Genomic DNA, 16,320 nt, shown 5'->3' with positions numbered 1-16,320 from the left:
TCCTTATTATTCCATTGCTACAGATTATTATTTTCATTCGTAGAAAATATACTTCTTTGTAACAGGTTTATTTAAACTTGCCCTGCATGTGTTATGATTCAGTTATATATATACAATAATAAGCTTAATACCAGCATGCACTACATTAAGTCTATCCAATTTTCTATATGCAATTTGATATTTAAGATGTGGAGGGCAACATTATGTATGTTTTTTGCTTCTTCTAGTTGTGGCTGAACAGGGTGTCTTGTGAGTTGAAAGCTTGTCAAGCTATCATAGATAAGAACAAGCCCTAGGCTAGACAGGAGCAAATCTTTTGAAGTCTCATGGGAAGAAGAAACTATTGTGAAGGATGTCTAGCTTTCATCTTAGCTTTCCCTGCGAGAGATAAAGTTTGGGCAAATATCCAGGTGTCTGAATGGGGCTCTGTGACTTTTTTTAAAACCATACACATATATAAGCACAAAAAACTTGGAGACTATAATTAAACCACAGCTGTTCTGCTGACATTTGTGGGAAGAAAATATTTAATGCATTTGCATTGTTACTTCTTCGTGAAGTCCCCAACTTAACCTCTGATGCAAGTAAGGCATTTGTATTAAGCCCTCATAAACATGCTTGCTCTGGGGGGAAAAAAAAGATGAAAGCTCAGCATTTAGCTCGAGTGAGAGGTGAAAAATAGGACAGGGATTGCAACCTTGAATTTAAACTATGGGCTATATTTTTATTATAATATGTAAAAAACTGATAGGTAATGCCAGTTCACATCCTGACCACAAATCTTGGCCCTGCAAGGGCAATTTTTGTCCCACATACTAAATTTTTGATGGTTTAAAATTGCCTTTGCCAGTAAGTTTTCATAGGTCTAAAATGGTGCTATAACTCCTGGGAATTTTGGGAATTGTAATCCCAAGCAACAAGGAAGTATTGCATTGGGTAAGGCTACTCTTAAATACCCACCTTCTAACATGAAAGATAGGCTTTCTTTTCACAGGGTAGTTTCTCTTCCATGCTGTTCAGCTGTTGGGGACTTTAAGTGCTTTTGAAAAGCAGACTCTTAAACAAAGGCTGTGAAATAGGCCGTGTGAAAGTCAAGGAAACAATTTTGTCAAAGACCAAAGGAATGCCTCAAATCCGACAGTAATTCCACTTGAGTTTGGCTGTGGTCAGAGGTTTTATGCAATTGTGCTGATCTCTGTGAATGTAGTTTCATGAACATTTATATTAAGAGAGACTATGTTTTCAAGAGCGACATAACAAAGTCGAAAGTTTATGAGCTAATATGCAGAGTTCTATTGACTTCACTTTGGGCAACATTGTTTTAAAAATCACATCACACTGTGAATAGGTCTCTCTGAAATATTTTCCACAAGCTTAGCATCAGTTCCATCAACCAGTGCCATAGGAATGAGGGAGACTTAAACATCTGTTTAGGGCTTTTCTAGATAGTCTTTTATACCAATAACAAGTAACAAAACAAGGTAATGCTGGATAGCAGTGAAATACTAGCATTCACATTTTGACATTGTTTCTGAAATATGGCATGCTCCCTTGTAACAAAATATATTATCTGTGGGAAAAGAGCATCCTCATTTGATAATAAAGTTCTATTTATGATACAGCTATGACTTTTTGTGTGCTGAGTCTTTACATAAAGACATACCTTACCAAGATTTCCAGTTTATAAATCTGAAGGTTTCTCAGAAAAGTGGCTTCTTTGAGCCCCCATCCTTATTTGGTAGAGCCCAGAAGACTCCCTGTGACTGATGGCTAGAAATAGCAGTGCCCTTAACATAAATGGGGGCTGGGTAGATTCTTCTGATTTCCCATCCAGCCTAAGAAAGAGGAAGTGCTGGGTAAAATACAACAGTAGTGAGAGTCACTGGAAGTGCTCCTTGAGTCCCAAACAATTAAAACAAGTAACTAAAGAGGGGATCCAATAACAGCAGTGACAAATTATGCCAGACTTCTGGAAACCTGAAAGTTATCCCAAAAAATCAAGATACCAATGTCAGTTCTGATTATTCTCAAAATTATTATACTATCAGGATGATATGTGTTCGAATTGGTAATTGAGTTTACTCAGCTGGGCAACTCCAGAAGCACTGAAAGCACAACTTCCAGAATTCCCCCCAACATACTGGTTGAAATTCTTAGAATTATAATCACAGGACATCTGAAAAATGGATGATCCCGTGATATATTTTGTAAAGATGGTTTTTGGCATGCCAATTGTAAAGACCAGTCAAAATGTGTTAATCTTTATTTTATTCATAGCTGCATTCATAGTGATTGCATTTACTTATTCATTTATTGTGGAGTTACTTCATAGACTGCAGCATTAGAAAGATTACACAGCAATATAGAATCAATTGCTGACTCTTCTTACAGCTTCTATGATACTTACTGGAAAATTAGGCAAAAAACCTAGCTACGCTACAAAAAGAAAAAAAGTGCTTTATGTAAGCTGTACATTTCTGGGTAAAGATACCACTTGACATCTAGCATTCCTAGCTTGTGATGTCACTTATCAAGCTATGCTCTAGTTTACATATTACTGTAGCAGGATGATAGATACCATGGGATAAAATCTAATACACCTAGTTAATATTCCTTTTCAAAGAGTCTCATGGGATCCTAAGAAACTCTGCTAACGTTTTAAAGAGTTGCAGATTACCGCCATTCCTGCTCCAAAGCAACTGTCTGTTTTTGAATCAAAAGCATACGCGCCCCTGTGATAATATTTCTTGGATATTGGTATGAATTATACAGGTCTCATAAAGATATTAGATTATCCCACCTAGATCCATAGAAATTCAGTAGTTAAAGGTGCTGAACTATCAATGGAGAGACGCAAGTACTAGTCCTTGATTCATCTGGGCATGGAAGTTAGCTGGTCAACTTGGGCCAGTAATTCCTCTTAGACTTAAACTGGGAATCTGAAAAGTATCCCAGAAGAAAGTATTAGAAAACCATCTCTAAAAGTGATGGTTTTTACCAAAACCCCTGCATGGACCAAGAGTCAAATTGACTCAAAGGACCATAATAACAACCTAGATTCAAGTAGACTTTCCAGAACATTTTCTAGGGCAAAATGTTGTGTGGAGTCCTTGGTGTTCTCTGAGCTTGTTTGTCAATATTTCATTGCCCAACTAGTTATTGTGTTCTTCCACAATAAATTTGCATTAGATTTTATGAATCACATTATTTGCTACCTGAATCAGAAAATCTCAGAAGATAATCTGGGACATCCAGAGATTGTATAGGGAGTTCAACCATAGAAAATTTGGCTCACTTTCTTGGGCCTGGCTTGAGCATGGATCGAAAACTACTGGGTTATGTTAGAGCTAAAGGTGAAGTGGGAATGTGAGAAGCATCCTAGAAGGAGGAAGTGGTGACTTTGTCAAGAACTACACAAATATATCCATGAAGTGGAGGGCTCAAACTCCAGTCAAGGGAAGTTTTATTTTTATAGGACAGATAGGATTTCCAAAATAATTCTGCTTGATTTTTGGAATCTAGGTAATTGGTCAGTAGCAGTAGCATTTTTTCCCCCCATAGGCTTCAGTTGCAGTTTAATAAAAGAGCAGCATATATACAGTGTTGTGAAAAGCAAAATAAAGTGGTCTGGACCCGAGATGAAGAGAATGCTTCTCTGTTGTGCTTTTCAGATTCAGCTCAGCAAAGCATTCTCTTCATCTCGGGTCCAGACAATTCAGCAACAACACCAAATACTTCTAGTTACAAAACTCAGCAATGTTTTAGTTCCTGAACATGTGGTCACAGAGGAAAATGATTCTCTATCGTATGGGTACAATGCATGCTATACATGAATGCATGCAACAGTTTAAATGTTTGCACAATGTTAGTTATGATTGAATCTATCTAACTGGTCCCTATGGTTGGACACCAGCTTGATGGCACATAATCAGTCAATGATCAAATTAGTTTAAATTCATTCATACTCCAGGACTAATATTCCAGGAGTACTTTTACTGTATTTGTTGTTGTTGTTGAATTGTCACTGTTATGGTAGGTAGAGTGACAACAACGTGAATAGAAAGTTAAACTCTATTATTCCACTACTCACATTCTTCTGCTCCCTTTCCTGGCAAAAATATAATTCCATCCATGTAATTATTTACTGTTTAAATTTGTTTTACCAGTGTATCGTTGTGACTCACTCTGTAGAAGTGATGACAAAGATGCAGTCCATCATCTCAGCATAATTCTATGATTATATCATTCTGCTTTTCTAGGTTGTTTAGTTCCAAGTGGCTCAAGAACTAATGCTGGAGATGGTTAATTATGGTGTGGTCAGCTATAGTGACCACATCCTTATGGCACTGGAGTCTCTCAAGCTTGCATTTTATTGGAGAAAAACAGTTCTCAGGACAGTGAAAAGTGTTGGGATTTCAGAACATAATATGCCAATTACCCAGCTTGCAAATCATGGGTGTATTTCTTCAGTTTTCATCTGAGAGAACAGTATATTTTATACTATGTTTTTACCTGCCCCGTATGCATTTCAGATGCTTCTCTGTGATATTACCTAGTCTGGCAATTATAATTAAAGGAACAGCATATACAGTAGCTACAGCTACTGTAATTTGCTCTTTTCCATTTAACCACATATTCTTTTAAGAAATAATACCCACATTTTTGCTTGCATTGCAGTATTAAATCAAGAGAAAAAGGATATTTGTATGTAGAGATCCTACGCTGAAATCATTTCTGTAAGGTATCATCAGATTTGTCAGAGTAAACTCCTTCACAGAGTCAGAGAATAATCTAAAATCATCAGAGCCTATAATTCAGTGACATAGTAGGGAAAGCTGCAAATAAATTTCAGGAATGAAGATGAAATGGAGTGATTTGACAGGGAAGCTTTTTTGCCAAAGTCCGTCTGAAAACCACAATGTTTCCTTGGAATCGGTGATAAAATATAAAAGGCAGTAGGATTAGGAACTGGGAATAAAGTAGCAAGGTGATGATGACACATATTTGGGAATTTACTATTTTATGCTTACCTTGCTTTTCTCCCAGTGACTCATAAATCTGATAGAGTTGCTTTTGAAGCTTATGTGATGTAGGCCAAAAGTTTGAAAATTCAATAATAAACTTTTTTGGGACAATATAATTTCTTAGAATGAATTATGGTAGAAAAACGAAGAAGCCATTACTCAAGTTATGTTTCTAAAACTTTCTAAAGCAGCAGTGCCTAATTAGTGTTTTTAGGCTGAGAGCCATACTGTATTTCTTCTCTGAGTTCTACCTAAGACGAGTTGGGTAGAGCCAGGAAAAAAATATAAATTTGATCAATTTAATTATAGTAGAACTGATCATTTCCCATGAACTTCAAAGTTATTCCTCATTGTGGGTTAGTTTCTGCTGATCATGATTTGCAGCTCCTTTGTATACTTTCATAATACAAAGTATGTGCCTGCCTTAAAATAAGAGGATACAATCCCATTTGGAAAGCTATAAAATGTAGTTTCCAACAGTTTCAATAAAAATATACTGAGTCACAAAACGATCACCATTTTTCTTCATACAGTACAAACCTGCAATATTTAATAAATGGCTAAATATTTTCATTTGTCAATTTCAGGAGAAAAATATGTTCTTTGAATTTATATTTCAGCAGTAAAACGTTATAGTTGTTGTTTATTTTGTTTCCAAAGGACATCTCCTTGGACTTTCCCATGATGACTCCAAATTCTGTGAAGAGAACTTTGGTTCCATGGAAGATAAGAGACTTATGTCTTCCATCTTAACAAGCATTGATGCTTCCAAACCATGGTCCAAATGTACTTCGGTAACGATAACAGAATTTCTGGATGATGGGCATGGTATGTATTGACATTGACACTGGATATCATGCTAAATTTTGAGAACCGCCCAAGTTTTAAAAATTAAGTTTATAGTTTAATTTTAAGAGACAATCTAATAGTAAATTAATACTTTCACACTCCTTCAGTGTAATATCTATGCAACTCCAGAAATAGTTGGTATCTGATTCCAATGGGTAGGCAGAGTACTGTAGCACATTTAAAACTCTGTTGTTGCTCTCTCAATTAACAGTAATAGCAGCAGGTAGTAATAAGGTAAAAGAAAATGAAGAAAGTAAAGTGTTCTGGGATTTAAGAATTCAAACAGACAAGCACTTACCACATAACACTCCAGACTTAGCAATTGTTCATAAGACTAAAAAGACTAGACAGTAGATATTGCAGTTCCTGTAGACAATAGAATAGAGAAAACTGGAGAAAATCACAAAATATGAAAACCCGCAAAGAGAAGTAGAATGACGGTGGTAAAAGAAAGCAAAATACCAATAGTATTAGGCACTTTGGGTCCAATCCCAAAGCAATTGGAGACCACAAAATCCCTGACAATCGATTGCAAAATGCAGCTTTACTTAAAATCCCTCATACCTTGCAAGAATACTTTAATACCATCAAATAACAACATCTGCCTATCTCAGATCCTTGTGAACGATGTATGAATAAAAATGCTAAATCCAATCTAAACATCTGGCTCACTAAGCAAGCAACCATAATAATAAATAATGCCAGTTTGGTTTTGTGGTTAAGAACCATGCTAGTCCCAACTATGTGAACTTGGTCCAGTCAATCTTTCTCAGTCCTAAGAAGCAGGCAATGGCAAACCACTTCTGAAAAAAAACCTGCAGGGACTTGTTGAGGGAATTGCCAGGTGTCCACTGACTCAAAGACACACACACTCAAATATAAATAATATAGGGCTACCTGATTCCAGATGCAAAATCCTGATAACAATGAAGGGCCCCCAAAAATACAAAAAATTATCTTTCCTGCCCTCAGAAATTGTTTGGATTTATGAAACTCCATTCTAGGAGTCTTGGATAAAATATACGAAGAGGTATTAAACAAATATAAAGTAATGATAACAGCAACTAATTCTAAGTACTGATAACAATAGATGAAAAACATGGAATAGGAGAATAACTGAAGCAAAAATGATACACTACAAAGATTGTTAAGCAGACATTAGTACTTAGTTTTCTAGACTATTAAATGCATGCTTCATACTGCTTCAAGGAACTCACAGGTTCTTATTCTTATTATGACTTATTATCATATAGTATTATTCATCAACTTTTTAACAAAATGCTTCAGTGCACTCATAAAGCAATTGCAGCTCTTAACTATTTTAAATTCCAGAAGGCTTAGACAAAAATGACCTAACGGAGGAATGGATCCAGTTGTTATGGCAACTAAAATACTTATAGATGAAAAACAGAGTTTACATGCAAAACTCTAGAAAAGCACTATTTGGGAATATTTCCAATACAATGCAATCAGATGTTTTATCCCATTTTCTTCTATTATTTTTTGTTTCTTATTGAGCAATTAATAAGCATTAACTCATGTCAGTCCACATTCTAATTATGAATGAACAATAGATGTGCTATTTTTAGTAATTATCCATTTGGGCAAGAATAGGTTTGCTATAGAATCCTTCTACATATATCTTCTGTCTCATCCATCCCCCCTTTCTTCCATTTATTTTAATCTCTGAACACGCTTAGAGGATGTAGAGGTATTTAATTAGCCTCTAGTTAAAAACTGCTCAGAATTGTCTGAACCGCAAGATGGGCAGCAGATACATTAGAGAGAGAGAGAGAGAGAGAGAGAGAGAGATGATGGACAGACAATACTTGCTCAGCTTTTCTTTAAACCAGTCAGTATGCATTGGATTATGTCACAGGATTGTGAGAAATAGAAGAGAAAATTTTGTGAGTTCTAGTTCTACATTAGATATGAAACCCATCTAGGTGACTTTAGGCCAATCACTGTCTCTTAGCCAAACAAACCTTATAGGGTTGTTGTAGGCAAAATAAAAGAAGGAAGGCGTATTATGTTCATTTGCTGCCTTGAGTTACTTAAAAAGTAATAAAGAGGGAATTAAATTAATAAAGAGTGCTCTTTCTGGAACTGATTAAACATTGATAACACAGACTCCAGCTATCAGCTATCCAGCTACATATCAGCCTATCTTTCCAAGGGGTGGGGAAGCCTAAATTGATTTTTATTTACAAAGTGCTTTTCTTCAGAAATATTTAGAGCTTATCTCCTGCAATCTTCCTATCAAAATCTTTGTAGTTCTAAATATCTTGGTGAACAATCTTTTTGCCTCTCCACAGATGTATTATATGTACTCAGAAGCATTAGCTATACTGATATATTGATAGGAGGATTTTCCCCCTGGAAAATTAGATTGAGTTCGACACATTAACAAAAGACAGGATTCGGCTATTATTGTTTCTCCCGATAACAAAAATTAATAGGATTGTAATCAAAATCCAGCCATTGAAAAATAATAAATAAGTATCTTAATATAAAAAAATCCTGACTTGGCAGTAGCAAAAGCAGATTTTTCATTTTGGATTCTGAAAGGGTCTGAAACCTGTTGCCAATTGGTAAGATAACTTGTGTTTCCTCACAATGGTACCAAGGCAACATGATGACACTAGAATTTTGGTGGCCTAGTATATTTAAGGGTGTTGGTGGATGAATATTAGGAGTGTGGAAAGTTTGGACTGTGAAATTACTTTATAAACCTTATCTGTGGTAATTATAAAGGCTGGAACAATGGGAAAGTACATACTGTTATCTGAGAGACTCTGGGAGCTTTCAGTTGTGTTTGCTGTTACTGCACTGTCCTCTTTGCTGTATAGAGTCTGAACTGCTCAATGCTGTCCTTGGAGTAGCATTAGATTTTTTATGGTTTTGGAAGAGTTTAGAGACTGAAGTGAGTTGGATGATCATGACCACCATGATGACTATGTAGTTGACCCAAGCTATCAAGGTCTGATGCACAGTGAGGATCAAACATTGAATCTTTAAGGTGGGGAATGGCAATGTTATCTGGAGTTGACAATATCTAAATATTTGGCTCACTGAACGACTAACCATAATAATAAATAATTCCAGTTTGGTGTAGTGGTTAATAACCAGGCTAAAACTGTGAGTTCTAGTCTCACTATAATAGAATTCTGGGAGTTGAAGTGCACAAGTCTTAAAGTTGCCAAGATTGGAGGCTCCTGTTCTACACCCACTTTCCATATAGAAAGATAGGAACTTTTACATTGGAATACTCCATATGCCTGATAGCCTGTTCTGTTTCAGAGAGCGTTTTTTCCTAGCTACTTCTACTTTCCTAGCCAGTGATTATAGGACCTCTGGATAGACAAGATAAAGGAGGCAACATGATCTAAAAATTAACAATGACCACCTCTCAAGACAGCATTAATACTGAGAACAGGGGTATGCATTCCCCCCAAAACACTTGTTCCTTTTTTGGAGAAACACATTTAGAAACTACAAATAAGCATCTTTATTGTTTTTAAGACCCAATTAATGGTTTAGAAACAGTATTTTTAGTAGCTTAGCATGTGACACTCAATATTGACTTACCACATTGTTTATTCTAACAATAAACAGAAAAATAAGTCTGCTGCTTTGGAAGTTGGCATTTGTTCTGCATGTAGACAGAGAAATGCTACAGTAGCCAACAACGAGACAAGTGTCACTGCCTAGAAAACAGCTGGTGGCCACAAGGAATCCTGCAGGCTGCGGTTAAGAAATACTCCAGCAACTGTAAATAGAATATTGAGCTTATAGTACATGGAGCTACTGCAAGGACAGGTAGTGAAAGATTCCTTTAACTATCTAAGGAAGCATTTATGTTTAGTTGCAATGTACACCAAAGCATGTGCCTTTATTATAGACACCCTATAAAAGGGCATCCATTTTTTGGTACAATCTACCAACTGTGGAGAGAGAAGAAAGTCTTTCTCTGGGTGGGCAAAAGCAGTCACTTCTGCTTTCTTTCTAGCTAGAATACTTGGCTAGCCACATTACCCCAAAAAGAAGAAAAGCATCATTCTTTCTTCCACTCCTTCCCTTTGTAACCACAGGGAAAAAAACCTCCATAAACTTGAACTATTGCCAATGCCACTTCATGAAAATAACCTGCATGTTCTCCTGTTATTTTAACTTATTTCATTATTTATAACATTTGTGATCTATATTTTCATTAGATCTCATAAAGAAAATGAACCAGAGCTTTGTGGTCTAATCTCTTCCTAAGAACCAATTAGAGATAGAGTTTTGCAATTATTGCTATTTTTGTTACCAATTTTGTTATCTGCCATTATCCCCCACCCACCAAAGATCCAAAGTGAAAGCTGATAGAATTGAAATCAAAACAACCACTGACAAATAAGGTGCACAAAGGGGACTCTCAACATTATTATGGTTGGGTTTTTTTTAAAAAAGCAGTTAATGGTGTAAAGAGGCCTGAACATAAAATTATTTTTGCAAGTGAGGATAAGGAATAGCTTATTGGAAAATATTATAGTTGTAGGTTTTTATTGCTTAACAATACCTGGCAGCAAAAAAAGACCCTGCAATTGAATTAATTAATCAAATCTTTATTAGGCTTGGTTTTCAGTTTGCTCTAGTGATACTCTTTCCTACTAAGTAGCAGCCATAAATTATTCTTTATACATACCAAGGACTATGGACTAAGCTGTCTTTTCTAAATGGAATTGTATATCTTCCTTCTTTTGTGGCCTTTTTATGAATATGTAAAAAAATGTTTGCATGAAGAATAATATTGACTGTGGATTTGTCCCATGGGCCCAAATATGGCTACAAATGTCATTGGTTGTAAATTTTGTGTGGAGATTTGATAAAATGACATAATTATAGTGATATAGGTCTCATTGAAACATGATGGGTTAGTTCTTCAAGGAAATGTAATTGATTTATTGAAAAAGAAACTTTTAAAGATGAGTCCATATGTCTATTCTCATTATACTTCTAAAGCATCAGACTTATTATTTAAAGCTTTCATCCATGATCAAATGGAAAGAAGACAGATTATGATAAATTGTTTTAACTGAAGAGAAATAAAGATTCATTAAATCCCAAGCAGCCACACAGTAAGAATTTTGCAACCTATTTTCTCTTACAAGAGCTATAAATAAAGCAGACAATCTTTCAGATTAGTCAAATACCTCTGTACTGGTATAAGTGCAAATTATACGTGAGAGGCAGGAATAATTCCCTCTATTCATGATTTTCATGTTGTAAATCCTGTGCATGTTTGGTCCTAGTAGTATTGTACATAAGAAAAACAAAAAACCCTCTGCTTGGGGAACCATGAAGAACAAAAGAACACTAACTAGTTACAAAAACTAAGGTCTTTCCCTCTCCAATAATAAAACAAACCCATCCCACTGTTGTGTAGCCATGTCCCAAGCTTCACAAAAAGAATGGGAAAAGTTGAAAAGAGAAGGTGCATTTGAACTCCAAATAGCAGTTATTATCTAGAGCAGAAATCCCAAGAGAAGTTTACAAGCTATTTTCAAGAAAGTATCTGTTAAGTCAAAGTCTGTCATCATAGATGATAACTTTTTCCATTTATTAAAGATGTCAATATTTGCTGTTCAGTTTTGTGATTCATCTTGCATTTAAGCATGTTTATCCATCAATATTCTATTTCCTGTACCAATTTTGTTTGGTTTTCGAATAGAAGATTCTCACCTGCTTCTTCTATTCTTAAATGATTTTGTTGGCTACAGTTTTAAGTCATGCTTATTCTGGCTTTCCTTTCAAAGCTTTACCTTTACAGAAGTGGTATTGCCTTAGCAATTCTCAAATGGCAGTTTTGGTTATTTTTTTAAAATGTTTATAAATTCAATTGATTAATATGAAAGATCCCACTCGCAAAGTCACTTTGGGTAAATGGAAGCAAACACACATGAAAAGTAAAGTTCTATGACCCATTTTGTCATTCATACTATCAATTGTAAACTGAAATTTAATTCAAAGCAAAGGTGTGCATCTATGTGTAATGTATAGCACATGTTTTTTGTGGAACTATGCTAAAATAAATCAGTCATGACTGGCAATCTATGAGATTAGCTACATTAGAAAGGAAGAGGTTTTACAATATACAAATAGGATGTAATGATAAATTGCCAGATTTGCACAAATATGAGTAGTAAATGGAGTTGAAAGAAAATTTTGAAAATGTTATTATATTGGAAAGCTTAGAAGTATTACAAGTATCTTAGAAAGGAAACAAATTATAAATGAGGTTGTTGTTTCAGGTAACTGTTTACTGGATCAACCACGAAAACATATCTTAGGTCCTGAGGAACTTCCAGGACAAACATATGATGCCATTCGCCAATGCAAGCTGGCATTTGGACCTGAATACACAGTATGTCCTGGAATGGATGTGTGCTCTCGTCTGTGGTGTGCAGTCGTTCGCCAAGGTCAAATGGTGTGCTTGACCAAGAAGCTTCCTGCTGTGGAGGGGACACCATGTGGAAAAGGAAGGATCTGCCTACAAGGGAAATGTGTTGATAAGACAAAGAAAAAATATTATTCGGTATGTTGTTATTTTAATTACTAAACTAGGTGAAGTTTTAATCACATTAGGCACATTTAGTTTGATCACATTAATCACATTTAATTGATGTTTCAAATGGAATAATCCCTTAGAAGAGTGAAGTGTTAATCAAGGATTCCCACATTCCCTTATTGGGGTACAATTGACGTCAGAGTTGTCTTTTGCTCATTTTATTGAAAATTTTATCTTATCAACCATACAGCATGTCTTTTGATGCCATATGGCGTAGTATTCCAAATATCTGATTAGGGCTTCCATCTTTAGTGTAACAAATTTACTGAAATACTGAAGAATTTCCTTATAGGCTAACATGATCATTCATTAAATGACTGGCTGAACATTGTTCATGCATTAATTTATTATAGTTTCTCCAAATTTCTGCACATCTGGGGGGTATCATATAATGCAACAGCCTGGAACATTGTTAAGATCAGTGACTGACCAATGTCATGTACCTTTATTTTAAAGACTACATTTTCAATAACAATATTTAGTTTATTCAAGGAAAGTTAAAATATCAAAATAATCATAATAAAAAAACAACTAAGTGGATAGAATTATAAAATAGGAGCCTAAGTATAGATGTCTTATATTTGACTTTTTCTCAGTTACCATCAATTGGTATTCTATAATATGATGAAATTTATGTTTTAGGCTTCAAACCATGGCAACTGGGGATCCTGGGGACCATGGGGACATTGCTCTCGTTCATGCGGTGGAGGTGTCCAGTTTGCCTATCGGCATTGCAATAACCCAGCACCTAGAAACAATGGTCGATATTGTACAGGAAAACGGGCTGTTTATCGGTCCTGTAACATCATGCCCTGTCCTGCCAATGGTAAGATTTCTATAACCAAAAATAGCAACCCAAGCAATACAAAGGCTAGGTTAGACTATAGCCAAAAACGTGCGTAAAAGCAAAACCAGAATCTACTGGTCCATTTTTGCATATCTGTATTCCAAATGTTTAACAATAATAATAAAATTAATAGTTCCTCTTCTAATCTTACTCTATGGCTAAAAAGAAAAAGAAATGAAATTGAGATGTCATATTGACTTCTTGGGAAGGAAGGACTGTGAATTAAGTTCAGATGGGAATTTTGAGAAAATTCTGGGCTCAGATTTATGTAAATCTAAATTATTTGCAGCAAACTCCACTTGATGAATATCCTGGGAAGACACAAAGTTCCATTCCACATCTGTGTACATAAATCCAATCTCTCCAGATATCATACAGTATTGGTCAGGTTGTAGGAAGCATAGTTGTGATTGTTAAAAAAAAACAGAAGGATTGTCTTTGCCAATACATGGGTAATCTCATCACAATTACAGATCTGGTAGCTACAAGCTGAAAAGGTGACTATCATGTGCTGTTCTTTTGTTACATTTTCTGTAGCCTGTGAAAGGAAGTTGAAATTAGTAATAGAGTGGAAATATTACTGCAGTCACAACAGCTTGGCCATCTGTATGGCCTGCATAGAAGGCCTCTGATGTTGGTCTGTTTATTTATTTGTTTATTACATGTATATAGCCACCATCTTATGTCAAACTCAACATGTGGCTTACACACTGTAGGTGGCTTGCATTACTATAGTGAATGGTACACAACTCATCATAATATGATCCTGTGGAACTTTTTTTTAAAAAATTTTTGTCACAACAGTATACATAAATATTGTCATAGTAAAAAAAGAAAAACATATCATGGAATATAAGTAAATATAAGTAAATATTATATAATATAAGTAAATATAAGTAAAGGATATGCATAGCCATATTAATTAGATATAATAAAGAGAACAATAGGAAAGGAACGGTAGGCACTTTTGTGCTCTTATGCACGCCCCTTATAGTCCTCTTAGGAATGGGGAGAGGTCAATAGTAGACAGTTTTTGGTTGAAGATTTGGGGATTTTTTGTAGAGACTATGGAGTCAGGTAATGAGTTCCAAGCATTAACAACTCTGTTGCAGAAGTCATATTTTCTGCAATCAAGTTTGAAGCGGTTGACATTAAGCTTGAATCTATTTTTTGCTTTTGTAATATTGCGATTGAAGCTGAAGTAGTCATTTACAGGAAGGATATTGCAATAGATGATTTTGTGTGTTAAACACAGGTCATGTCAAAGTCGACGTAGTTGTAAGTTTTCTAATCCCAGGATTTCAAGCCTGGTGGCATAAGGTATTTTGTTGTTTTCAGAGGAGTGAAGAACTCTTCTAGTAAAATATTTCTGGACGCGTTCTATTGTATTTATGTCAGAGATGTGATGTGGGTTCCATACTGATGAGCAGTATTCAAGAATAGATCTGGCAAATGTTTTGTATACTCTAGTTAGTAGTGTAGAGTTTTTGCAAAAGAAGCTGCGTAAAATTAGGTTAACTACTTTTAGAGCCTTTTTTGCTATGTAGTTGCAGTGGGCTTTGGCATTTAGGTCATTTGATATGAGAACTCCAAGATCTTTGACAGGGTGAGGGTCGTCAGTAAGATAATGACCATCAAGTTTGTACTTGTTGATAGGATTCTTTTTTCCAATATGTAAGACTGAGCATTTGCTGTAGAGATTTGGAGTTGCCAAGTTTTAGACCAATCGGAAACTAAGTCGAGGTCTTCTTGAAGAGTAGAAGTATTGTTAGTGGTATTAAATAGTTTGACATCTTCAGCAAAGAGAACACAATAACTTGAGATGAGGTCAAGGCAGTTCATTACTATAGTGAATGGTACACAACTCATCATAATATGATCCTGTGGAACTTTTTTAAAAATTTGTCACAACAGTATACATAAATATTGTCATAGTAAAAAAGAAAAACATATCATGGAATATAAGTAAATATAAGTAAAAATTATATAATATAAGTAAATATAAGTAAAGGATATGCATAGCTATATTAATTATATATAATAAAGAGAACAATAGGACAGGAACGGTAGGCACTTTTGTGCTCTTATGCACGTCCCTTATAGTCCTCTCAGGAATGGGGAGAGGTCAATAATAGACAGTTTTTGGTTGAAGATTTTGAGATTTTTTGTAGAGACTATGGAGTCAGGTAATGAGTTCCAAGCATTAACAACTCTGTTGCAGAAGTCATATTTTCTGCAATCATGTTTGAAGCGGTTGACATTAAGCTTGAATCTATTTTTTGCTCTTGTAATATTGCGATTGAAGCTGAAGTAGTCATTTACAGGAAGGATATTGCAATAGATGATTTTGTGTGTTAAACACAGGTCATGTCGAAGTCGACGTAGTTGTAAGTTTTCTAATCCCAGGATTTCAAGCCTGGTGGCATAAGGTATTTTGTTGTTTTCGGAGGAGTGAAGAACTCTTCTAGTAAAATATTTCTGGACGCGTTCTATTGTATTTATGTCAGAGATGTGTGGGTTCCAGACTGATGAGCAGTATTCAAGAATAGGTCTGGCAAATGTTTTGTATGCTCTAGTTAGTAGTGTAGAGTTTTGGAAAAGAAACTGCGTAAAATTAGGTTTACTACTTTTAGTGCTTTTTTTGCTATGTAGTTGCAGTGGGCTTTGGCATTTAGATCATTTGATATGAGAACTCCAAGATCTTTGACAGGGTGAGGGTCGTCAGTAAGGTAATGACCATCGAGTTTGTACTTGTTGATAGGATTCTTTTTTCCAATATGTAAGACTGAGCATTTGCTGGTAGAGATTTGGAGTTGCCAAGTTTTAGACCAATCGGAAACTAAGTCGAGGTCTTCTTGAAGGGTAGAAGTATTGTTAGTGGTATTAAATAGTTTGACATCATCAGCAAAGAGAACACAATAACTTGTTAGTGGTATTAAATAGTTCGACATCGTCAGCAAAGAGAACACAATAACTTGAGATGAGGTCAC

The 16,320-nt window shown here is 35.3% G+C and overlaps 1 protein-coding gene across 1 annotated transcript in view; it reads left to right on the top strand.

The window, feature by feature from the left end:
- ADAMTS5 (ADAM metallopeptidase with thrombospondin type 1 motif 5) overlaps window positions 1-16,320 on the top strand; it is a 66,024-nt gene that overhangs the window by 35,534 nt on the left and 14,170 nt on the right. The window contains exons 3-5 of the mRNA XM_058185808.1: window positions 5,685-5,852; window positions 12,167-12,450; window positions 13,126-13,309. Coding sequence (XP_058041791.1) covers window positions 5,685-5,852; window positions 12,167-12,450; window positions 13,126-13,309 — 636 coding nt within the window. The remainder of the gene's footprint in view (window positions 1-5,684; window positions 5,853-12,166; window positions 12,451-13,125; window positions 13,310-16,320) is intronic.

This window comes from Ahaetulla prasina, chromosome 5 (assembly GCF_028640845.1).
Source record: "Ahaetulla prasina isolate Xishuangbanna chromosome 5, ASM2864084v1, whole genome shotgun sequence".
Taxonomy (NCBI): Eukaryota; Metazoa; Chordata; class Lepidosauria; order Squamata; family Colubridae; genus Ahaetulla; species Ahaetulla prasina.
This window is presented reverse-complemented; position numbering and strand designations above follow the sequence as displayed.